This window comes from Dromiciops gliroides, chromosome 4 (genome assembly GCF_019393635.1).
Source record: "Dromiciops gliroides isolate mDroGli1 chromosome 4, mDroGli1.pri, whole genome shotgun sequence".
In the NCBI taxonomy this organism is placed as follows: Eukaryota; Metazoa; Chordata; class Mammalia; order Microbiotheria; family Microbiotheriidae; genus Dromiciops; species Dromiciops gliroides.
This window is the reverse complement of record NC_057864.1, coordinates 73,245,529-73,270,455: the sequence shown is the minus strand read 5'-3', so window position 1 is coordinate 73,270,455 and position 24,927 is coordinate 73,245,529. Positions and strand designations below refer to the sequence as shown.

Here is a 24,927-nt window from a genome sequence, read left to right as displayed (position 1 = left end):
ATACAAAAGCCCCCCAAAGGGAAAGATCTTTTAATTTCAGAATTCTAATCATAATATTCTATATTAAGAATGCATGTAGGTATCAACATATTATTACACTTAAAAGCAATTATCAGTGTTCCACTGTCAAGTGAATATAACAGTTGAGGTTAAAAAATAAAACTCAGGTCCTTTTAGGACTTAACCTGTTCTCTAGGAGTAAGTTGAAGCACTTTGGGGGAAGCTTATTATCTCATTTAGATTACTCAAATTATAATGATGCACTATTTATCAATAATAATGAAATTGATTATTAAAAAATTAGACACGTTCAAAAAGAAAACTAGTGTTTTAAAAATTATATTCTTTTGTTTCAAGAACAACAAATCCCAATATGATTTTTGTTTTAAAATGTTGTTTTTAGTACTTAAATAATTTAATAATTCTTCCCTTTTTATTTTTGATGCTCAACATTTTGGGACTTGAATTTTTCTTTTTCAGTTATAGATAGAACCCCTTTAAAAAGGATAAAGAAAAAGTACTTCATTTAGGGATTAAAATTAGAATCTTTGACCATGAATTTGCTAAGTAGTTTTTAATACTGTTTTAATAACTCTATATTTTCTACTGCTTCATCTCTATGAACCCTTCTTTAGGATATGGTTTATACTATATAGTTTTTGTGAATCACAGACATTCTAGATCCTATCATATTAGTGCTTGGCACTTGCCTTTAACTCCCCCCATCCCAAGTCTGGTTGGGTTATAAAACTAGAGATGGCTACATTAATTTATCCTTTGAGATTCAATTCAATTAAGATTTATTGAGCTCCTTCAGGGTGTACTGTAGAGCTCTGAATTAGTGCTGTGATCCCACAGAGATCTTCTGTCCAATAATAATGATTAATAGCAGCTTTCTTCTGAGAACTTTTAAAAATCAAAATTCTTGGGAATGTGATTTTTGACTGACAGTAAACTCCGATACTATGTGACTCATTTAAACATTTTGCTTCCTCTGTCATTGCTGCTGTTGAAGGTAAAAGCATGGAATCTTTCCAGCTAGTTTTGAGTTTGTCAGTGGCCCATTTCTTTTAGAAGTAAAACTCTTTTACATATTGTTTAACGTAATAAAAGGTCTGCTGTGTGCTAGGCACTGTGCCAAGGGCTAGAACTCAAAGACAAAAGTGAGCCTGCCCTGCCTGTAAGGAGCATGCCTGAATCCATCTCAAGTATATGCTGAAGACAGTGAGTACAGGGTGGTTTGCATGGGGGGAAGGAAGGGAACCAGCATTGGAGGGGGAGAGTTAGGAAGGACTGTGTGTAGAAAGGGGCACTTAAACTGAGGTTTGAAGGAAATGAGTGATAACAAATGACACAGAGGAGGGGTTCGAGTTGTTTCTATTAGAAAGTTAGTATGGAATGGAGGCGACAGGTTATTGGCATCTGCGCTGAACTTTGAAGAAATTTACAAGTTTTCTTTTCATTTGAATCATTTGAATGTGGCCTTTAAAATTTGTCTATATATCTCCATTGCCTAACAGTAGATGACATGTAGTAGATGCCTAATATATGATGTCGAATGATTAATTGCTTTAAAGTAGGCTTTATGGTGAACAAGTAACATGACCAGTGAGTATCAGGCACAGAAGGATATCTTGGATGTAGCATAAGTGCTATCCCACTTTTCTTGTAAATAATAAAAGCTGGTCTTTTTTAGTTTTTTTGTCTTTTGGAATATTACAGTTCCTAGTCAGTCATTTGGATTTAGAATTTGGCAGTCATACCTCTTGATGGTGATGTGAGGTGGAAACTAGGTGGCACAGTGGATAGAGCACTGGCCCTGGAATGAGAAAGATGTGAATTCAAATCCAGCCTTAGACACTTATTAGGTTTGTGACCTTGGGCAAGTCACTTAACCCCGATTGCCTTAAACATCCAGGGCCATCTCCACTTGTCCTGATTTATATCTTGCCACTGGACTCAGATGGCTCTGAAGGAGAGAGTGAGGCTGGTAACTTTGCACAGCACTCCTAAATCCAATTCACTGCAAGTCATGACATCACCCCAAAGTCATGGTAATCTTCAAGAATGAAAGACAAACAACTGTGTACTTTAGATGAAGTGGTTGCCTATACTAAATACAAGTATTATTTCATGTAGCAGTGCTAGTCTGGGTAGTACTTTTTACTGTCAGAATTCAAAAGAATTGATTGACTTCTCTCCACTGCAGAATAATTTACAACAAAATATAAAATTAAAAGACCTAGTGCAAGAATATGAATTTTGACCTTGGTGTTAATCCCAGTATCAGTGTCTAGATTAAAGATTAAACCTTTGCTGGTTGGGTGGTCAACTTGGCTTTTAGTAAGTTAGTATTTTTTCTTTTTTAAAAATTTGCAGTTATGTATTTTGGATTTTAAGACTAAATATTGTTGTGCTTTATGGCATTATAGTCTTATCTTAGGCAGTTGATTGAAATACTAATTTAGTGTGAATTTTTTAAGTACTCAGGTTTGAAAAGGAAATTAGTAGTGTTAATAATGCTGTTTCCTAGGGCAAGATAAATTGTCTTTCTCTCCTTTCTGTTTATAAGGATTCAGATCTTTCTGCTACTTTACGTCATCATTTTTGATAATATAATGATCTTATCTCTTAAGAAATGGTGAAAATGGCTGATTATTCCTTGGAGTTGGAATGACAGATTAATTTCCTCCTGTTACTAGGAGGTAATCGTTGACTTACCCTTAGGGGGAAATGTTCATATTTTATTACTGAAGTATTAATATTTTGCAGCATAATTTGGTTTGGGTATATACATACATACATACATACATACATACATACATACATACATACATACATACATACATACATACATACATACATGTGTATGTGTGTGTGTGTGTGTGTGTGTGTGTGTGTGTGTGTGTGTATTCCTGCTAGGTGTAGCCACATTTTGTAATTTTATGATCATTCTCCCAAGAACGATCCTTGCATAGGAGACAGAGTTGGACCTGAAATCTGGAAAACCTCAATTCTAGGCTTATCTCTGACTTTTACTTGCTTTTTAACCCTGGGCAAGTCTCTTAACCTTTCAGTTCCTCTGGCTACACCCTAGGGAGAATCTCCCAATAATAAGTCCATCTACAAGGTATTAGCCATTGCAGGATTAGGAAAGGCCTTTTGTAGAAGGGAATACTTTGCCTGGGCTTAGAAGAAAACCATGGGCTCCAAGAGGTGGAGGACATAAGGAAGGTATGCCTTCTAAACATTTAGTTGAAATAGACTTAAATATTAATTCTTTAAAGACTGGCTTTATTTCATCTCAGATTAGTATTGGATAAATACTATTTCCATGCCTAAAGCTGATATGTCAGCTATATCTGTAATTGTTTACTACATATAATAATTTTTGCTCCCTTTTGGACTTGTAACTAGTCTTTAGCACTAGTTAAAACTCTTCTACAATCAAATAAAAACGTGTTGATATGATTTGACTTGGTTTGGAACTGAGCATACTGCCTGGACAGAGTGTTTGCTTTGTCTTTGTTTTTAAAATATTTATTACAATTTTCCCTTTTTACCTAGGCAGTGCAATTTTTTTGGGGGGGGGGGGCGGGCAATGAGGGTTAAGTGACTTGCCCAACGTCACACAGCTAGTAAGTGTCAAGTGTCTGAGGCCGGATTTGAACTCAGGTCCTCCTGAATCCAGGGCCGGTGCTCTATCCACTGCGCCACCTAGCTGCCCCCAGTGCAATTTTTAATAATGTAATGGTAGAACCAGTGAAGATAATTTTGCATAGTTTCCTTTTAACAACCAAAACCTTCTCTAGTTAATGAGTGTATCTAAATTACACCTGCTTTATTCCTAAATTCATCTTCTCTCTGTAAAGTTTTTACATTCTATAGGGTTACTATCTGAAGAGTGGAAGAAAAATAGGAAAATGGACAGAACTTTGGATGTATTGCAGGAATTAAGCCTGAAATAGTTAAGAGGTGGTACAAGATAAGAGAAAGGTATTTGAGGAAGGAAAATACTGGAAATTATCATCAATATACATTGGTGGTTTTTTCTGAGTTTTCCCTGTGCCTTAAAAATTTACAACTGCACAGTGATCTTAAGAGATCATACAATTCATCCCCTTTGTTTAAAGATAAACTGAAGTTCAATAAGTGCTTGTTGAATGGAGGCCCAAAGAAGTCAGTCAGTTGTCCAGGTTATACAGTCTAGTTAGATGCAAAGCTAAGACTGGAATTTAAGCTTCTGATCTGGTGTGCTCCTTTCCATAAACAGCACTATACAGTTGTGTTCAGGTTCTCCATGCTTAGTATTGCCTTGTGTTCAAAGAAAGCTCCCCATTACAGAAGCAGCATGCCCAAAGATGTTGGGAGACAAGTGAAAGAAGCATTTCCTTATCTTTAAAGTTCTCAGTGAAAGAGCAAAAATCAGTTTTCTAAATAGAATCATAGTAGCTGTAAAGGGCGCAGCCATCATGATGTTCTTGCTTTGAATTGAGTTCATTTTGGGCTTGGAATCAAATGAGAACAGAGAGGTACTGAGAGATGGCCTGCTCTGTTAACCCCTGGGATAACTATATATAGTTTAACCACTGTACTTAAATTCTCTCTTACTGTTCACTGATAGACTTAAATATCTGACCAGTGCAATCCCATAGCTACCTGCTTGAAGCAGCTACGGGGGAAAGAAATTAGATATAGGAGCAGGGCAGGCTTGGACCTGAATAGAATGGAATGTTTTTCATATTTAGAGCTCTCTCACATTAGAATTTCGATGTGCAACTCGTGGTCCACATTTGGCTTACTTGACCCAGAGATTTTTAGTAAAAAAGTTTTATTTAATTGTTTAGCATACATGGACTATTGGTCATAAGGCCTAAACAACTGCCCATTGCTTCCATGATGTTCCTGCTTGCTGCCAGGTAGTATGTTAAAAAAGCTTGGATCATTTAGTAATTGTAATTGCAGCTGCATATAATTAATCATCTAATTAAGTTTACATCTGGGCCACACATAGATTATTGATCACATGATCCTCTTATTGACAAAACCAATGTGTCACTGGCCTTGTGGGGAGAATGATTATTCCTTACACTATACAGATTCTTGGAGTTAAATAAGATGGAAAAGGGGAATAATTATATTTAGGATAGAGAAAGTACAATAGATTACTTAGCTATTTGTTAATTTAAAATATTGCCCTGAGTTATTTATTAAATCTAGTTTTTAAAAGCTATAAGGACACATTCAGTTTCTTAAATTTGATAAAACTTTAAGCATTATGCTAAGCACTGGTAACATGCGGATTTTTACATCAAATTCTGATTAATCTTATTATTTTAAAGCTTTCATACTTTACTAGGAGAAATTTAGACCTAAGAATAACCTATTGACACCATCTGTTGGCACAAATAGCAGCCAACACGGAACCCCTCGCCTCCCCTCCATTCCTCCTCAGCTTCTACCTCCTTCCCTTTATTCATTCTGTTTTCTTAGTGAATGCAGTAGCCTCCATTTTCATCTTTTCCTCTTAAACTATTCCTTTAAATCCCATTCCAAACACCTCTACTACCTGTTGTGTAATTCTCTAATTCATTTGTCATTTGTTTTTCTATTGTGATTTATATTGTAATTCTCAGTGTTGACATCCTTTCCCCCTATTAGACTGTAAGCTTTTTAAGCGTAGGTTTCATGTCCTGCCTAAACTTTTTATCTTCCCACACAGTGTTATACACATGAGAGCCCTTTAGTGGGCTCCCTGGATCTCAGCTGGAGGCTTCCTTGTAGTCCATTGAGTGCAGCCTCTACCAGAATTGGAGTTTCTTCATGGCATCCCTGAGAAAATGGCCATCCAGCCTTTACTACACGACCTTCAGGGAGGGAAAACTAGTTTTTAGAAGATATACTAGGGCAGCTAGGTGGCACAGTGGATAAAGCACCTGGGCAAGTCACTTAACCCTCATTGCCCCCCCCCCCCCAAAAAAGATATACTAAAGGTCTCTTGATTTTTGTTGTGCTAGTATACTATCACTGTTTTTATTCTGGATATGCCCAATTTATTTGTGTGAAAACTGACTGAAAACGTCAACTTTGGGAACATTTGTCTTTGTGCAAGGAGAAAAATTCTGTTTCAGGTTGTCAGTCAAAAGTTAAATATTTATTGAGTGCTTCCAAGTGTACATGGTACTCTACTACATACTATTTAATTTTATTTTTTTAGTGAGACAATTGGGGTTAAGTGACTTGCCCAGGGTCACACAGCTAGTAAGTGTTAGGTGTCTGAGGCTGGATTTGAACTCAGGTACTCCTGATTCCAGGGCCAGTGCTCTATCCACTGTGCCACCTAGCTGCCCCTATTTTATTTTTTTTAAAGCACGGGGATTTTTTAATTTTTCATTTTTTTTCAGTTCTAAATTCTCTCCCTCCTGCTCTCTTCCCCACCCCGTGATAAGGCAAGAAAAACAAAACTCATTACAAATATGTATAGACATGGAAAATAAATTTCTACATTAGCTATGTTTAAAAAAAAAGAAAAAGGAAAAAAGAATAAAAGTATATGCATATTAATTTGCATGTTGTCTCTTCCACTAGCATGTGAGCTCCTTGAGATCAGGGACCATTCTTGTCTTTCCTTGTATCCCTAATGCTTGGTACAGTTCTTGTCACATAGTGAGGGCTTAATAAATAAATGCTTATTCACTAAGTGATTGTGTGGGAGTGTAGGAAGCCACTGAAAAGGGACTCATTTGTTAAGGAGATATATAAGATATATATATATATATTTTTTTTTTTTTTGCAGGGCAATGGGGGTTAAGTGACTTGCCCAGGGTCACACAGCTAGTAAGTGTCAGGTGTCTGAGGCCAGATTTGAACTCAGGTACTCCTGAATCCAGGGCTGGTGCTTTATCCACTGCACCACCTAGCCGCCCCCTATAAGATATATTTTTAATTTTTATTATTATTTTTTTTTGGTGAGGCAATTGGGGTTAAGTGACTTGCCCAGGGTCACACAGCTAGTAAGTGTCAAGGGTCTGAAGACAGATTTGAACTCAGGTTCTCCTGAATTCAGGGCCAGTGCTCTATCCACTGCGCCACCTAGCTGCCCCTAAGATATATTTTTTAAAAGGTGCTAGGGCCCTCTGAATAAACTCTGATTTTATTAGGTACAATTGAAGTTCTCATAACACTGGCAGCAAGTGCTTTCAAACTGAATATGTAGTAAATTTAATAGGAATATAGTATTTATATTTTCAAGGCCTCTGTTGAACTTGACATTTTTGATTTTCCTTTTTTGATGTTCATTTTGTACCAGAACTAGTAACTATTAAAATGGGAATAAATAATAATTACTTATTTTAGCATTTCAAAATAGCATCTTTTAGTGTTAAATATGTAATTTTCTTAACATGTTTATTTATTCATAATATATATTTTTAAAATATAGTGTGTTATGTAATTGGATAACCAGTCCATTGAACTAGTACACCAACATCTCTAGGTAGGCACTGCAACTGGACAGTTAGCTGGCTTCAGAATGAAATAGGTGAAAGAGACAAACTTGGATTGCATTTGGAAAATTTGGTAACGATGACAACTGTGCTACGCGCTTTATAAAGTTTCTCTCATTTAGTCTTCATAACAACCTGCAAGTTAGGTGCTGTTATTATCCACATTTTATGGCTGAGGAACTGAGGCAGACAGCTTAGGTGATTTGCTCAGGACCTAGGGCTGGATTCATGACTACAGGCCCAGTGCTCTCCAGTGCGTCACCTTGGTGCCATATGGTATGGGAAGCACACTGTATTTGGAGTCATCCGACTTCTAGCTTAGAACTCTGAATTTAGGGCAAGTCATTGGGCTTCTCTTTCCCCTTTCAAGGTTCAGTTTAGATGCCACCAGTCCATGATGATTTTTGTGATTTCTACCCTGTGATCCCCACCTCCTCTCAGTTTAACTTAATCTGTATTGCCTCATCTGTGTAGATGTTGCTTGCTTCCTTCCAGTGAGGTGGCTCAGTGGATAGAGCAATGGGCCTGGAGTCAGGAAGACTTGAGTTCAAATCCAGCATCACTTAACCTCTCTGTTTGCCTCAGTTTCATCAACTATGAAATGGGAATAATGACAGCAGGATTGTTGTGAGGATCAAATGAGAGAATATTTGTAAAGCACTTCGCATAGGGCCTGGCATGTGGCAGCCCCTGCCTAAATTCTTGTTCTATTCCCCTCCCCCATCTGAAGAAATCCAGGGCCTGGAGGGGTAGATGTAGTCAAGATCCTTCGGATGAAGATCAAAAGAGGGGAAAAGAGGAGTCATTGTACAAAATGAGGATTTGAGTGACAGATCCTAGGGGGCCTAGAGGCTGTTGCAGCAGCTCTGAGCACCTCTGCTACCCAGACACTTGCTGTGGCTCCTCTTGGTCAGCAGAAGAGAGGTTAGCAAGAGAGTTTGGTGGAGGAGCCAACTGAGGACAGGCGTACCCTGGTCTGATTTTCCTGAGTGAGGATGACTCAGCTGAAGGGCCCTGAGGCAGGAGCCATTTCTTTTCACATGATCATAGCTGGTCATTCAGCCCAGACCTGGAGGAGGCAGAGGGCACAGGGTTGGGAAGGGTGGGGGTGTCTGGTCCTACAGTCTGAAATTCTGGAGGTGTCAGAAAGGACAGTGTACAGGGTGTGACATGGCAGGAGAGACATTGATTATCTGGAGTGAAATGCATTCATGCCATATGAAAATTAGTTTATGTATGAATAGGGCATAGTTAGCCTAGAGAAGTCTTAGGGAGGATGACTTTTGCATGTTAGTGACTATATGAATATCACACTTTTCCAATTTTGATATTTCTCTATTACTCTGGCCCAGAATAGTTGCTGTAAGGAAGAAATATGATTCAATAGCTGAAACATTTTCAGAGAACCATTGGAAATCACATGATTTAAAAACATAATTGGAGAGATTTTCAATTATTTGAAAGGCTTGTATGCAGAAGAAAGGGATTTAGACCTGTTCTAGAGCAGTGTGATAGACACGGCAGAGACACATTAGACTTATGTAAGGAAAAATCTCCTAAAAAGGAGATTGCACAAATGAAATGGGCTTCTTTGCCAGGACACGGGCCCCTTGTCATTGGTGGAGTCTTCAGGCTCATATTGTAGTATGGACTCTTTCAGTTTTCACTGGGAGCCGATGGCCTCCAAGGTCTCTTCCGGCGCTGAAATTCAGTAATCCTGTGAATTTTCCTTCCTATCATTAAGAATGGATTAATTTAAAACCATAACTTTGCACGTTATACAAACTGTTTTACAGTGTCACTCATTTCCATGGGAAAGTGACAAGATAGTTTTATAGTAATTTGGGGAGGATGGAACATGTTATCTCTTCTATCAATTCTAGACTCCTGTAGGAGCTATGCTTTGTAGCAAGGCTCTGCATAATCAGGCTCTGCTGTCCATGTCCAACCATAACTTCACTGTACTTTGACCATGATATGTTTATTCTTTCTTCTATACCTTAGGCATTTTAGTCTTAATCCTGAAATGCCTTTTTACCTACCTTGCTTTCATGGCGCTTTTCAAGTTCCTCTTCTTTTATCAAGTCTTCCCTTCAAGCACTTACTTCATAGAGCTAGAAGTGAACTAAAGAGATATGTAATCCAGTGTAACCTGAATCATACTTTTTTCCCCATAGCAGCTATTTTGAGCCAGAGTAATAGTGAAATATTACAATTGTAGAGTTTTGAGATTGATATGATTATTCATAGTACAAAAGATGTTCATGAAAGGTAGTTTTATAGAGATGATTATAAAACAATAATTCCTTCAGTATATGTGTGTATCTTAACATTTGTCTTTCTTGGAAGACATTTGCTTGTATCATTTTAGGGGTAATAAATTTGTGTTATCATGATTTCCAAGGGTTTTGGGGTTTTTTTTGGCATGGAGGATTTTTTGAATGCTACACTGATTTTTCTTATAACATGATATATGGCTTTTTAGAGAGAGGATTTTTCAGAATTATTTTGAAATACTAGGGATGAATATTTGGATTTATTATGATGAGCATTCATGAACTTCATATAATGAACAAACTGGAAAATGTAATTAGAAAATACTTAAAATTGAAAATTGTTCTTGTTTCATGCTTCATCAACCAGCTTATCAAAAGAGCATTTTTTTACTTTTGTGGTGTCCTCACATACCACATAATGCTTTTCTTAGACCACCTACACTTAGAGTAAAGTTGGGTAGTGACTCAACTGCTACTCATTCTCAAGAGTAAAAGAAAAGAGGGCACCGATTCTAGTGCACCCAATTAAGGGTATTCCAATCTCCAGCCTTGCATGTAATTGCTGCTGTCAAATATAATTATTGTCTACCTAAGTTCCCTTCCCAAGGGGCAACCAAGCCATGACACAGAGAGGAAGAGAAAAAAGAATTTCTTAAACTTTTTGTGAGTTCAGCTTAATCTTCACAATTTGCATATTCCAAACTATAGAATTATTTTGTTTCCTTTTAAAGAACTGAACCGAAACCTCACTCATATGTAAAGGTAGATTGGGGGCAAAGTTGACAGTTTTATTGTTGAGAATCTCAAGTACTCTTTCTCTTTTGAAACAGTACTGTATGACTTTTGTTTCAACAAACATTCTGGACAGGAGTTGCTTTTTAATAAATAGTTAAAGCTTTCCATCATTTATAAGCTGTTAAATAGGACAAGTTTTTGCTAGTAATCTTTGATTTGGGATTCAGTGTTATCACCACAGTCATTCAGCTTACTTTCCAGTATGTAAATAAGAAGGTTGTGGATGAAGGAAATAGTCATGTCTATAGGATCATCTAGTAAAGCAGTATTTTGCCTGTTATCATTAGGGATCAGAGTGTCCATAGAAGTGAAATTTCCAGATAACTGAAACTTTTTAGTACCAAACTTTTAAGTTTTAACCATTTTGGATGGAAATGTTTTATAAATTGATTATATCGAAACCATTGTCTCTTATCTTAACTGATAGTACACTGCATATGATTGAACCTAAAAAAATAACCCAGAACCCTGACTTTGACCAAAATAAGATGGAAAGGAATGAGTACTAGATTTGGAGTCAGAAAGCCAGGGTTTGAATTCTGCTTCTTGCACTTGCTTCCTCTGAGGCCTAAAGGAAGTCCACAAAACTTCTCAGGGCCTCAGGTTTCTTATCTGTAAAATGAGTGAGTTTGACCAGATCGAGCTCGTTTTAGATCAATTCTTATGTTCTCTCTCGGCTTTAAATTCCATGATTGACAGTTGCTGGCCTCCGCGGTTATTGAGATGTGTTGGACTGTTTGGTTCTATATTCAGTGGCCACAGACTAATATGTCTTGTCAATTCGTGTGCCTCCTTTTATGTTTTTTTCCCTTCTGTTGTTTTCCTGTCAAGCTAAGCTTGTTAGAATTATTCAAGGTGTCCCAGAAGCCTTAGTGCATTTTTAAGTTATTAAAGCTTACTATTATAAATTACTAATATTATTGCAACAGTAATATTCTAAACATAGTATGCATTAAAATGATTATAACCAATATGTTAACATTATTAAGTATTTAAGTATAATAATGTTAATGTATAAAATTATAGTAAAATAGGTTCTGACTATGGTCCTGAGTTTCTCTCTTATGAGTAAGATGTATGCATAGATCGCTTTGACAGCTCAGAAGCAATTTTTTATTTTAGTTTATTTTTTACTAGCTTCCTTCCAGGCTGTGTTATAGGTAATTGAATTTGCTATGTAAGTAAAATGTTGCTAGAGTTTAGAGTTTCTTCTTCCATTACAATTTTCTGTTCTTTTTGGAAGGCTCTCTACAGAATTAGATATCTTCTCAACTTGAATATTAGCTTCTTCAGACTCTGAGATAATCTTCTAAAGCCAGACTAACAGATGGTGATTTAAAAAAAAATACACCTTAGAAATGGAATTTTTTCTGTGTTTTCATCAGTTCCATGTTTATTTTGGTGATTGTGCCAAAATTGAATTCCAAGTGATTTTACTTGCTTGCTGTAAGTTTTTCTATTTGTTAATGCTCTTTTATATATATATATATATATATATATATATATATATATATATATATATATATCTGGGGATGTTTTACAAGAAGATTGTATGTGTGTGTATATTTATACATATGTGTGGGTATATAATCCCTTATCAAGAAAGAAGTCTTAAATTAAGAAAATTTTAATTCATTTACCCCAAAGACCTTTATTATTTAAAGAAGTCTAGTCATTGTATATTATCTTTTAAATGTGTTTTTAATGACCTCTATGGTAATATTTTATTTAAAATGTTTGTGTTGATATTCATTAAAGATATTTGACTAAAGTTACACGTCCAATTCATATTTTTGATGAATTAATATTCATTCAATGCTCTCAGATATCCCTTTATTTAAAAAATTCAAGACCACAAGGCAGCTGGAGATATATAGTATATAGAGCACTGGGCCTGGAGTGAGGAAGACTTGAATTTAAATTTGGCTTCAGACATTTACTAGTTTTGTGACCCTGGACAAATCACTTAACCTCTGCCTGCCTCCTAGGTTGTTATAAGGATTAAGTGAGATAGTGCTTGTAAAGGTTTATCACAGTGCCTGGCACATACTAGGTATTCAGTAAATATTTGTTTACTTCCCCCGTTCACTCCTCTTTCATAATTTACTCTCCAAAGTTTGTTTCTTTTATTTATGACTATTCCTTTTCTGAATTTACCGAACTGAAATTATCCCTCCTCTTAATCTCCACTCCCCCTCCCCCTATTGCTAGTTGATTCCTTGTTGGTTTGAATGTGTTTATACACCAAACTGTGGATTAAACCTTTCGTTGTCCAGTTTGGTTGAAAACTGAGGTTCATCTTTAGCCTACTCCCTGCTCCCCCTTTTCCATATTTGTATAGTCTCTGGGATACTCCAGTTATGTGAAATGGTAATTTCCACTCACTTCCAAAATTTTATTCAGTGTCTTTTTTTCCTATCCTTTTATTTTTTACTTTAAAAATCATCACAAAGTAACAAAACTGTTCTCAGGCCTGTGTCTTATATTACTTCCTTTGTTACCCTTGAAGACATTAGGGTTCTGAGAGGACACTTGTTTCTTCGTAGTAGGCATCTAATAAATTCTTGTTCCTTTTCCTGTCTCTTCTATAATTCTTACTTGGAGCTCAAATGTTATTTATCTTCCTAGGTATCTCTTGTTTTTAATTTCAAAGCTTCTACTCAGCTCTGTTTTTTTCCCCCCAGTTTGAAAATCTTAATCCATTAAAGGTCCATTCTACCCCCACCCCTCTCAACGCCCTTTTTCCCTCCTTCCTACAGGATTATGTTCTTTTTTTTTTTGACCTCCTTTCCCCATCTTGACCTCTTGGTGGACCAAGAACCAGTTCACCTGTCTACTGCCCTTTCTACTGTCCTCTGATCTTGAGTCAGTTGCCTCTTTATCAAGGAGATTAGTTGGACAGACTACATCCTTGGATCCTGCCCACTAGAAGCCTTTCCTACTATACGTGTGCTGCAGAAAGAAACTGAAGAAAAATCATGAAACTGCTGACTGGGTCCACTACAGTTGCCTGATCTCAGCTGGATCTTCTTTGCCACAAAGCAATCCTTTTTTATACATTTCTAGTTAAACTCAACCTCAGTAGCTCTTCCAAACCCTTTCATCCCTCCTCAAACTCTCCTTACCCTCTCAGCTGAGAATTTTGCCACATACTTTACTGAAAAAATTTAGGGCCATTCATCAAAAACTCCCGCTTCTTTCCTTCTCTTTTCATTACTTCACCCACATGCCTAGATGCCACTATGTCGCTATCTTACTATCACTCACCCTTGTCTCATATAATGAGGTAGCCCCTTCTCCTTGCCAAGGCAAACCTCTCGATTGTGCACAGGTGGATCCTATTCTATCTAGTCGTCTCCAGCAGATTGCTCCCTCTAACGTTTTCGCTCACTTACCTGCTGGGTAGCTGCTTCCTTACTGCCTACAAACATGCATAGTTCTAAATTGCTGTCCAATATGGTTGGATCAATTCACAAACTCCACCAAAAAGTGGATTAGCATCCCAGTTTTCCCATATCCCTTCCAACATCCAATATTTTTCATTTTGTTATATTTATTGTGTAATAAAATTCCACTATATTTGTATATCACACTTTGTTTTTGCCATCCCCCAATTGATGAGCGCCACGTTATTTTTTATGTTACAATTAAAAATTTCTTCTGTTAATACATTTTTCCATTATCAGTGTTTTCCATATGTCTTAGTGATATCACTAAAGTCAAATTGGGATACATGGTATAGTGACTTTTTGGTATAATTCCAGATTGCTTTCTGGAATGTCTGGACTAGTTCATCACTCCACTATTATTTCATTTATATGCCTGTTCTTTTGCATCCCTCCAACAATTGCCATTTTCCTTTATTTTTTTTTAATCATCTTTTTCAGTCTTGGGTTTTAGGCAAAACCTGAATTGCTTTTTTTGTATTTCTCTTATAGTAATTTGGGGCATTTTTGGGGGAGAACTTCTTGTTCACTTCCTTTGACCATTATCTGTTAGGGTTATGGTTCTTGTTCTTAGGCATTTGAATCCATTACCTGTATATCTTGGGAATTTGACCCTTAATAGACAAACTTACTGCTAAGATTTCCTTTCTTTTCCTCCCTTGATTAACTTTTTTCCCTTCTAATTTTACCCTGCATTGATTTTGTTTGTATGGAAACTTTTCAAGTATTTAAAATCATCATTTTATCTTCTGTGACCTCTTTGGTCAAGAGTTCATTCTTGATGTAAAAAGGTATTTGCTTCCTTGCTCCTCTTAGTTGTTTATGTTATGACCTTTTACATCTGTCATATATCTGTTTAGAGTTATTCTGATACATGTTATGTGATGTTGGTATAAAGTTATTTCTGCCAGACTGCTTTCTGGTTTTCCCAACACTTTCTGTCTGCTGAGTCTTTATCCTGTTGTTGGGTTCTATAGGTTTATCAGCTATTATGGTACTATTTTACTTCTAGTTACTATTCATTTACTTCTATATTCTTGTATTTTACTTGTATTTTATTGTAATTTACTCTTGATTTTTTATTTTTTTAAACTAATATAGTTTTGATGATTACTACTTTGTAACATATATTGAGATCTTTAACGGTTATTTCTCCTTCCTTCCTACTTTTAAAAATTATTCCTTTGTTATTTTTTCCTTATGTTCCTCTAGATAAATTTTATTATTATTTCATATAATTTGGTAGTTGCGTGTCATGGAATCTGTAAATTACTTTCTGTAGTATTGTCATATCTTTCCAACTCTTTATGTTTCCTTTATTTTTCCTTTACTTTTCTAAAAAGGGTTTGTAGTTTTATTCAGTAATCCTATATATGCATTGATAGGTGTACTCTTAGATTTGTTTTCTATTCTTTAGTTTTTTTGTTTTAGTTTCTTCTATGGGGTTTGGTGCTGATATCCAGAAAAAACCTGATGATTTTATGGGTTTCTTTTATATACTGCTACTTTACTGATACACTTAGTTGTTTAATTTTATTTAAAATTGAATCTACAGGGTTCTTTTAATTAAACAGTTGTAATCACCTACAAAATTGACATTTTTTTGCCTATGCTTATTCACTTAATTTCTTTATTTTTATCACATTGTAGTAACTAGCATTTCTGGGACTGTGTATAAATTATGGTCATGACAGTGACCTTGCTTTTCATGCCTAATCTTACTGTAAATCTTTTAATATTTTTTCATTCTATTTACCATATTAAAAATGATCCATTTATACCAATGTCTTTTATAGTTTCTAGCATAATGTATTTTTTCAAAATCTTTTTTCTTTCTATTGATTGCGATTGTTAATTTTTAAAAGTGATTATTATGGTCTAATGCATGTATCATTTTCTTAATGTTATACCCACTTTGCATTTCTCCTATAATGCCAACATAGTCAATAATATAAAATCTTTATATCTGTTGTTGTAGCCCCTTTGTTAATTTTAATTTGATATTTTTGCATTGATATTGGTCTACAGTATAGTGTCTTTTCTTGATCCGGTTTAAGCTATTATCCATATTAGAGAAGTAGTTTGGTTTGATGCCTTTTTTCTTGCCTTCTTCTCTATTTTTGCAGACACTTTATACAATATTGGAATTAATTGTTATTTGAAAATTTGATAAGATTTGTAATCATCCATCTGTGTTTGATATTTTTTTCTTTTGGCATTTTATTAACTATTCATTTTATTTCTAAAGAAATTTATGTTGAATTCAATATTTTTTATTCAGTTAATCTGGCTCCTTTGTATTTTAAAAAAATTTCATCCATTTCATTTAGCTCTTGTTTTTATTGGCATGTGATTGGACAAAATAGTTTCTAACATTTTACTTAAATTCTTCTTCCATTTTGTATTTGTGATCATGATAAATTAGCTTCCACATTCTTAAAATCAAATTTGCAAATGGTTATATATTTTTTTTCATTTAGGTACTAATGTTTTATCAAGTTAATGGTTAAATAGATTCATAGTAGAGAAAAATGGAATTGGTTCCCTTGAACTTCACAAGAGATATTCAGGCCATATGGAGACTGGAGTGTAAGGGCAACCGAGACATAGCATAAAAGTAGTCCAAGTTAGTCCAAAATGCATGAAGTTGATAGAGTGAGAGAGAGAATGATAGCCTGTCTTTAGCAGTCTCATTTGAATTGAATTTCATGATGACAGAAGTTTTGGTATCTCTTTTGGCCAAGATAGAGTGTTATCCAGGACAGGAAAGTTTAGGGTCTAAATTGAGTGGCCTAAAATAATATCTAGTATTGTATAGTGTCTTAAGATTTGTAAAGAACTGTATATTTGATTGTCACAACAACCTTTGAAGGTGGTGCTATTACTATCTATGTTTTACAAATGAGGGAAACCATTTGAGAGAAGTTAATTGATTTGCCCAAGATTGAACAGCTAGCAAATGCCTGAGATAGGATTTGAACTCAGGTCTCACTGACCCCAAATCCATCACTCTGTTCACCATGCTACTTAGCTGTCCTATTTGATAGTTAGAATTTTCTTTCTTAAGAAACTATACAAATTTTACAGATACAATGATTATTATATCAGTTTGTTTCTGTTATAGTTTTCCAGTTTTTCAGACTTAATCAGAGTTGACATCACTCACTGAAGTTAGACCAGATATTAGAGATATCTTTGGCTTGTTGCTTGATGTAAAACAATGAAAATAGCTTACGACTCTCAGTATATATTGTGTTGGAGATAGGAGAACTCAATTAAGGAAAAAATCTAATTGGACTTTTATCTTCAGTATATCTATTTCTTTTATAACGTGTTTCCTCATTCCTAGTTTAACATAAAACTAATTTAGGGGGCAGGTAGGTGGTGCAGTGGATAGAGCACTGGCCCTGGAGTCAGGAGTACCTGAGTTCAAATCCGGCCTCAGACACTTAACACTTACTAGCTGTGTGACCCTGGGCAAGTCACTTAACCCCAATTGCCTCACTAAAAAAAAAAAACTAATTTAGGAGGAACTTTACTTTTTGGTGAGAAAATAACTAAAATTTTTAATCTTAGTAAGTGGACGTGTATTTGGAATATCTTTTGATTAATTTTTTTTCTATTTTGATTTCTTTTTAATATGAAGGCAATCGTTCCCCATTTCAGACCTATCTTCCTTCTTTCTTTCCTTCCTTCCTTCCTCTTCCTCGCCTCTCTTTCCCTCCTTCCCCTCTTCCCTCCTTCCCTTCTTTCCCTTCTCTCTCCCCATTGTACCCACTCTGGGAGTTCAGGGCCTTCTCACAATCTAATCCCATGTCCTGATCAGCACAGGGCCTTTGACCTGCTTCATTTTCAACCTGGGCTGATAGAGTCCTCCTGAGGCAACCTGGGAGGCATATTGATGCTGAACTCGGGATGGATACCCATAGAGCTCCTGAGCTCATATAGCCACCAACCAAGAACTATTTTCTAGAACCAGAGCTTTCTGAAGTATAGAGAACTCTCTTTCTTTCTGGGATTTAGTAAGATCTAAGTCAGTATCATTGATTGCTTTACATTATTGGCATATATATATCCTTGCACTTACAATATCTTGTTTAAAGACCAACCAATTTCATTTACTTTATATTGAAAGGCAGTAAAACTTGCTTTGTGAACCTCTACTGCCCAGATAGTCATGCAGATTAGCTTCCCTTTTCTTTCTGAATTTTGAGGTGGTTTCTTTTTAGCCTCTTTAAAGTTGTCAGGATGATTATACTCAGATTTTTACACTACCACCACACCACCACCACTTAATTTATATGGCTTTACTATGTGCCATGCATTGTGCTTAGGGTTTTACAGTTATTATCTCATATGATCCTTACAGAAACCTTAGGAGATAGTGCTGTTATTATCTCCATATTACAGTTTAGGAAACTGAAGCAGGCATAGGGTTGTGACTTGCTCAGGATCATACACAGCTTATAGTGTCTGAGCCTGGATTTGAACTCAATTCTTCTGATTTCAGGCCCAGTATTCTATCCAATTATCACCTAGCTACCTAGTTAAAGGTTTTTGAAAATTTTCTTGCGACTAACCAGATGTTTCCCTTAATATACTCATGCTTAATGATAATACTTCAGATTTCCTTTCTAAGCTTATTGTGCAATTAAATACTCTACACTGTTAGGGTCAATAATTAAATACTCTATGCTGATAGGTCAGTAACATGTAAGTAGCTCCAGGAAGCAATACTGTATTTGTCCTGAATCACAAATGAGAAATGACTTTCTAAAACTACCCTCAAAACTCTTGTTGTTGGTAGAGATTGTGAAAGACAAAATATCTCTCAGCAAAATGATTTTCTGGAGTACCCTAAATGATATAGTTTTGGTTTTGTTTTTTTACCATGTCCCTGTTTTTTTTCTTTCAGGATGCCAGAGAAAAAAAAGGGAAAGAAGTAAATTCTGGTTTGGTGGACCAGTTGTTAGTTCTTTGTATCAAGAGAAACTATCAGGTAAATTTTTTTGTGGGTTTCAGGGTACCAGTGAAATTAAATATCTGTACATCTATATGTATACATGTATGTGTAACCACATATACAGAGATGCATATATACATTTGTGTGTGTGTGTGTTTATATAAAAAAAGTTTGGGAAGGCGTTTTCCTCTTTACATCAGACTAATTTGTTGACATCTCTACAGGATCATAAATGACAAGAAAGAACTCTTTAGGTCCAAAATCTTTAAATCAATAAATGTCTGTATCATTGCCATATACTAACCTTTCCCAGCATGGGAAGTAGGCAGGACAGGGTTTTCTGTCTCATGACAAAACCTGAACTGTAGATTTTTTAAAAATTGATACTTATTTTTCCTTCTACATACTTTTGTTTCTTTAAAGAAATCAATTTTCTTAGTTCATTAACTAGGCACTTGTATACATTTTCTCTAGGGTGAATTAGAACTAACTTACATTAGTGAATAAAGCTGATCTACTTATTTTAAAATGTAAGCTATCCTGAATTACCTTAAAAATTTTTTAATACTGTATTTCTGCAAGTTATTTGAGAAATGCCATTATCATTCTGACTTTGTAACAAAAATCCGATCTATGAAGCAATGAAAGTGTTTGAGACACTGCCTCTGGTTTTCTTACTTAGCATGGTGCCTGGCAATTAATCACTTAATAAAAGTTTCTTAATTTGACTACTACTTAATTTTTTATTTGGTTGTGACCAAATCTGCAAAATTTTTAAATTGTTTTCCCATAAATTTGTTGTGAGCAACTCCTTGTAGATTTGAGAGTATGGATTAAAATTCTGGTTTTTGCATTTTGGTACAGGTTTCCCAGGGGAAAAAAAATTATTCATTAAATTAAATCGATCTAATTACCTTCTGCTTAGAAAAAACATGCAGGACAGGAATCCTGTCTTTGCAAACCTCTCTCTAAAATAATTTTGGATTTATTAATTTATAATATTCTCTCATAATAGACACAATTCCACAGTCTAGATTAAGCAAATGTTTAGAGTTGAGGGCACAATCTCAGTACAATAGTAATTTAAAATGTCAGAGCACGTCTAGAGAATAATTTTCCTGAAACAATTCATTCTTTTTCTGCCACCTCCTGTAAGAATGCTTCTTTCCACTTGTCAGAGGGGAAATCTAAAGGGATTTCACCTTACTGAAGTAACCCAGAACATTTCCCTACCTTCACTCTAATTCTGGCCCCTAACTTGGTCAAAGTCAAGGGAAGAGGGGACTGGCTTTAGTGGTGGAGTGGAGGTTCCTGCTGATCACTTCCACTTCCCCCCCTTCTTGGTTGTTGGTAATGGGAAAAAGGGATTTTTGTATAGGACACTGTTTCATAATTGCTAGTTAAGGAAAGAGACTCGTAAATCTTTGTGACCGAAAGGGGATCCAGGATTCTTTTTTTTTTTTTTAGTGAGGCAGTTGGGGTTAAGTGACTTGCCCAGGGTCACACAGCTAGTAAGTGTTAAGTGTCTGAGGCCGGATTTGAACTCAGGTACTCCTGACTCCAGGGCCGGTGCTCTATCCACTGCGGCCATCTAGCTGCCCCCCGATCCAGGATTCTAAGTAAAATGTGTAGCCTAAAAAGAAGCTACTACTTCCACAAGAGCCAAGGGAAGTTACAGTACTAGACTACCCCTTATGAATGGCTCTCTGTACTCCTAGCTCTTGTTCTCAGAAATTTATTCCGCAACCATTTCTGAAACACATTTAAGTGTTTGCTTCATTTGCCACTTAACATGAGGTGCCAGAGGGATAAAAATAACAGTATGGTTTAGTAGGAAGAACACCAGCTTTATCTTGTGAAAATTTGAATAAAGCAGGGATATTTATTCATTTTTATAAGCCACTTACATAACAAAAAGAAGGGGTAGACTTGTGTTAGAAAATTTGGGTTTCCAATCTCCTTCCCCCATTGCCTCCCTTTGTGGACTGTGAGCAGGGCCTCCGTGGAGGGTTGCACAGCTGATCTCTCTATGTCCCTTCCAAACCAGATTTAGAGATCATCTAACCCAGTAAAGACGATGAAACCTAGGCATGGGAGCAAGTGATTGAGGCTTCTCCCCTTCTACCAGACTGGGGGGCAGCCAGAGTGCCTGGACTGGGAAGATCTGCCTGGTTCTCAGCTCAGCCCCTTCCTCCCTGTGTGGCCTCCAGAAGATCAGCTCACTGTTTTGGACTTTTCCTTTCTTCTTACAAAGTCAGGAAGTTGAACTAATTAACAAGGGCCTTTCCCAGCTTTACATCTCTGATCGATCCTAGCAGGTATAAGATTCTAGCAGTATAATTATGGGCTTACAGGTAACTTACTTCTCTGAACCTGTTCATCTTTAAATTAGGGGTAATAATATTACTTGTGTTAATCTACCTTACAAGATCATTGGGAGGAAATTTGCTTTGTAAACTATGAAGCAGTCTATAAGTGTGAACTGTTATTAGTACAGCAGTCTAATGAAACATTTACACAAATAACTATCATACAAATAAAAGGATAATAGCTTGAGAAGGTTAGAAAGTGCTATGAGGGAACCAAGAAGGAAGATAATATATTTCTTGCTTGGGTGGTGAGGGAAGGGGAAGGATAACAAAAAGCTTTATGAAAGAGGTGGCATTTGAGTTGGGCCTTGGACAATGTGTATATTTCAGTGGACAAAGATGAGAAATGCATTCTAGACATAGGAGGTAGTAAGATTAAATACAGGGAAAAATTCTTTTAAAAGAGTATATACAGGGGAAAGGGAAAGGTGAGTTCAGAAGTAGTACATTTTACCAATAACATGGGGGATTTGAAAGGGAGAATTAGAAGATAAGGCCACGAGCACCAGTGTGCTTGCGTCCCTTTTCTCCTTGTACTGTGACCTGGGATTGTGTATGGGCAGTGCAACTTGGTCTTTCACCCAGTGCCAGCAAAGGGTCCTCTGTCATCTCTTGTTCTGACTCCCCATAACGTCTGTGGGCTAAGTGCTCCCAAAGCTGCTGCCCTGCTGATTCAGCTGCTCCCAGGGTGCTACTGTGTTGTTTTTCTTGGGGCTGGCCACCACCTTGTGAGACAGACATTTTCTGCTGCCCTCCTATGTTGTTTTGGGCTGGAAACTTTGCTTCACCCTGACCTTTTGTTGGCTCTGTCACTCCAAAATTCAATTTAAGGCATCCTTTAAATTAGTTTAGAGGGGAATTTAGAAGAGGTTAAGTCAGATTACTCTACCATTGTTGACTCCACCCTGTTTTCCAGGTCTCTACCACCCTCCTAATCACTGAGGCTCGAAACCTAGGCGTTATTGTCAATTCCTCACTTGTACACCTGAAGCCAGTATTATTTTTTTTTTGCAGGGCAGTGAGGGTTAAGTGACTTGCCCAGGGTGTCTGAGGGTCAGATTTTGGAACTCAAGTCCTCCTGAATCCAGGGTGGGTGCTCTATCCACTACGCCACCCAGCTGCCCCCTAAAGCCAGTCTTTTGCCAGATCCTGTCCTTTCTACCATCACAACATCTCCGGTATATCCCTCCCTCCATATTGCTTTTCTAATACTGTCGCTACCCTGATAGGACCCTCATTTCCCTCATGCCTCTGGTATTGTAGTAGTTTTTTGATCCCCTACATGCCTTGAAGATCTTCCCTCTTCAGTCAGTCCTTCCACTTAGCAGCTGTTATCTCCCCTCACCCCCAACACACACACTCATACTCACTCAGTAAACGGGATCCCTTTCACCTTCAGGATCAAACCTCAGATTCTCTCTTTGCCATCTAAAGCTCTTCACAACCTTGCCCCTTCCTCCCCTCTGTAATGATTGGAATGATGCCACCTGCTGGAGAGGTACTGTAGGAAAGCTCTGCCACAAGGAGAAGGCATCTGAGGGCAAGCCATGCTGTCAGGTCCTTGGTGTCAGGAAGTGATGTTTGCTTGTGGTACTGTCTATCAAAGTTGCCAGGCAATCAACTTGAGGAGCCTCCCCATTTCTGGGAAGAGAACATGAAGTAGGAAGCAGACACTGGCGGAGGGGGTTCTTCCTCTTTTGGTTCCTGACCCTCGCCATGGCAGTCAGATGATGGGGTCTCTTGGAAATAGATAGATTTTTACCTTTCTCTCTGATCCTAATGCTCTTTAATAAATACTTAAACATTTAAATACTCTTGCTAAAGCTCATAATTTATTGGCAACCACTCATTAGATTTTAGATAGTATAGCTAGAATTTTAGCCCCTTACTTTATGATCCTGTAGCACCTTTCTCTCTGTTGTTCCTCACTTTCCATACCTTTTTCTTGATCATCCATAGATACTCTCCTTCTTTACCTCTTCTTACTGACATCTGGCTTCCTGTAAGACTCAGATGAAATTGTGCTGTCTTTAAGAAGCCTTTCTCTGTCCATCTCTATTCCCCACCTCTCACCCCCTGCCATCCCCACATTACTAGTGACTTCTGACAGTACCGTGCTTCTCCTTTGTTATGTATGTGTTGTCATGTTGTCTCCTCCACTAGAATGAGAGCTCTTTGAGGTTAGGGAACTAGGTTTTAGCCTCTCTTTGTGTCCCCAGAATTTAGCACACAATGCCAGGCTTAATAAATGCTCACTGGCTGACGTACAACCATATATTTAGTTTTGAGGCTACAAAGACAAAAGCAAAATAGACCTTTTCCTAAAAGAGTAAATAATTAATTTTTGCCATTCATGGTTTGAGTTCTAAGTTCTTGCCCTTCCTCTAGCCCCTCCCCCACCCATTGAGAAGGCAAACAATATATCAATTACACTTGTGAAGTCAAGCCGACTGTTTCTATATCAGACATCTTGCAAAAACAAATTAATAAAATAAAATCAAGAAATGTAAAGAAAGTGCAAAAAGGGTGCTTCAGTTAGTACTCGAGTTCATCAGATAGCATTTTTCACCAAGGGGTCCTTTGGAATTGTCTTGGGCCATTGTATTGATCAGAGCAGTTAAGTTTTCCACAGCTGATCATCATTAAATTGCTGTTACTGTGTACAATGTTTTTCCTGGCTCTGCTCACTCATATGATCTTCCAAAGTTTATATTCATCATATTATAGCACTATAATATTCCATCACAGTCATATACATATCACATGTTCAGCCATTTCCAGTTGATGGACATCTCTTCAATTTCCAATTCTTGCCACCACATATAGTTCCTTTTACTTTTCTTTGATCTCGTTAGGATACCAGAAGAGCTCAAGTTCTAATGGAAGATGACACATGTCATAAGCATGTACATGTGCAACATACAGGGTAACTACATTTTTGAGGGGGGAGGTAGCAGAAGCTGGGGGATACCAGCAGAGGTTTCATGGTGAAGAGGAGAGCTCAGTGTTGAAGGATTCTAGGAAGCAGCCAGTTCTGAGGCACCTAGATGAGAGATGGGATGCTGCATTTGAGGAACTGCAAGAAGATTGGTTTGGCTGGATGGAATAGAAAGTGAAAATGGAGTAATGTATAAGTCTGGAAAGTTAAGATGAGGCCAGTTTGACTGGATAGCAAAATAGGAGAGGGAGAATAATGTCCCAATGGGGCTGAAAGATAGGTGAAAGCCAGGTGTTAAAGCGGCTTTAAAAGCTAAACAAAGGAGATTATATTTGATCCTAGAGGCAGTAGGTAAGCCACTGGCATGGAGTAGGGGAGGGTCATGGTCAGATATGCCCTTAAGGAAAATACCTTTGGTTTGGCATCACTGTGTAGGATAGGCTGTAGTAACTAGGAGGTTGTTGCAGTAACTTAGAAGAGAGATGATGAGGGCCTGGACTAATCACTAAGGTGGTAGCTGTTTGTATTGAGAGAAGTGGTCTGATGCACGATTGTTATAGATGTAGAAAAATCAAGATCTGACCACTGATTGAATATGTGGGGTGAAGAAGAGTGAGGACCTTGAAGGTAATACA

The 24,927-nt window shown here is 36.9% G+C and overlaps 1 protein-coding gene across 1 annotated transcript in view; it reads left to right on the top strand.

The window, feature by feature from the left end:
- Positions 1-24,927, top strand: part of ACBD6 (acyl-CoA binding domain containing 6) — a 202,345-nt gene that overhangs the window by 29,594 nt on the left and 147,824 nt on the right. Inside the window, 2 exon segments of the mRNA XM_044001699.1 lie at positions 18,946-18,971; positions 18,974-19,021. Coding sequence (XP_043857634.1) covers positions 18,946-18,971; positions 18,974-19,021 — 74 coding nt within the window.